Below are 797 nucleotides of genomic sequence, written 5' to 3'. Positions count from 1 at the left end.
TCATACCCAGTGCGATCTAAATGCTGTCCACCCTGCAAAGTGGCTACTGAGACACCTCACACTCACAGGCCAACACACTGGGACTCCTGAGCAAAATGAAATGGCTCACACATAAACATATGTGTGCAAAACACACACACACACACACACACACACACACACACACACACACACACACACACACCACACCCATGTGCACACACACACACACACACACACATGCATGGACGTGTGTACACACACGTAACGTAAGCATGCACGCACGCACACACACACACACACACACACACATGCATGCCCAAGCGCATGAACGTGCACACACACACACGAACACACACACACATACACACACACACGCAAACACACACCTTTGTGACATGATCTTGAAAGCGTCAGGCAGGTAGCACTGCACATTCTCCATCTGAAAGGGGTCAGCATCGCAGATCTTGTCGTCGGTGCGGCCGTAGTTGGCCGTCTCGATCATGATGACGTCACTTCCTGGACAGCGCAGCTCGATGGGGTAGCCCTCGCACGCCAGCTCCCGTCGCATCAGGCCAAAGGGCATCATGGAGCGACCCAAAGCTGTGGGGAAGAGGAGGAGAAAGAAGAAAAGAAAAAAGAGAGAAAGAGAGAGAGATCAGAGGCAATGGAATACTACTACCCTCAATGGAATACTAAGAAAAGAAAAGATGTGAGGTGGTTCTCCCATTCTATAAGGGTATGATTTCCCCTTCAATACTGATCAATAAAAGACTAGGGATTTCAAAGAACACATATGAACATTAGAAACATGGCAT

At 48.9% G+C, this 797-nt stretch overlaps 1 protein-coding gene across 1 annotated transcript in view; it reads right to left on the bottom strand.

The window, feature by feature from the left end:
* adgrl1a (adhesion G protein-coupled receptor L1a) overlaps window positions 1-565 on the bottom strand; it is a 62,381-nt gene extending 61,816 nt beyond the window's left edge. Inside the window, exon 1 of the mRNA XM_076266745.1 lies at window positions 369-565. Coding sequence (XP_076122860.1) covers window positions 369-565 — 197 coding nt within the window. The remainder of the gene's footprint in view (window positions 1-368) is intronic.
* Between the last annotated feature and the right edge of the window lie 232 nt (window positions 566-797).

Source organism: Alosa pseudoharengus, unplaced genomic scaffold (genome assembly GCF_046254945.1).
Source record: "Alosa pseudoharengus isolate Yale_2024_CS ecotype anadromous, Long Island Sound unplaced genomic scaffold, YU_APseudo_1.1 YU_APseudo_1.1_scf_4, whole genome shotgun sequence".
NCBI lineage: Eukaryota > Metazoa > Chordata > Actinopteri > Clupeiformes > Clupeidae > Alosa > Alosa pseudoharengus.
Note: the sequence above shows the minus strand (reverse complement) of the source record. Positions and strands in the feature narration are given on the sequence as shown.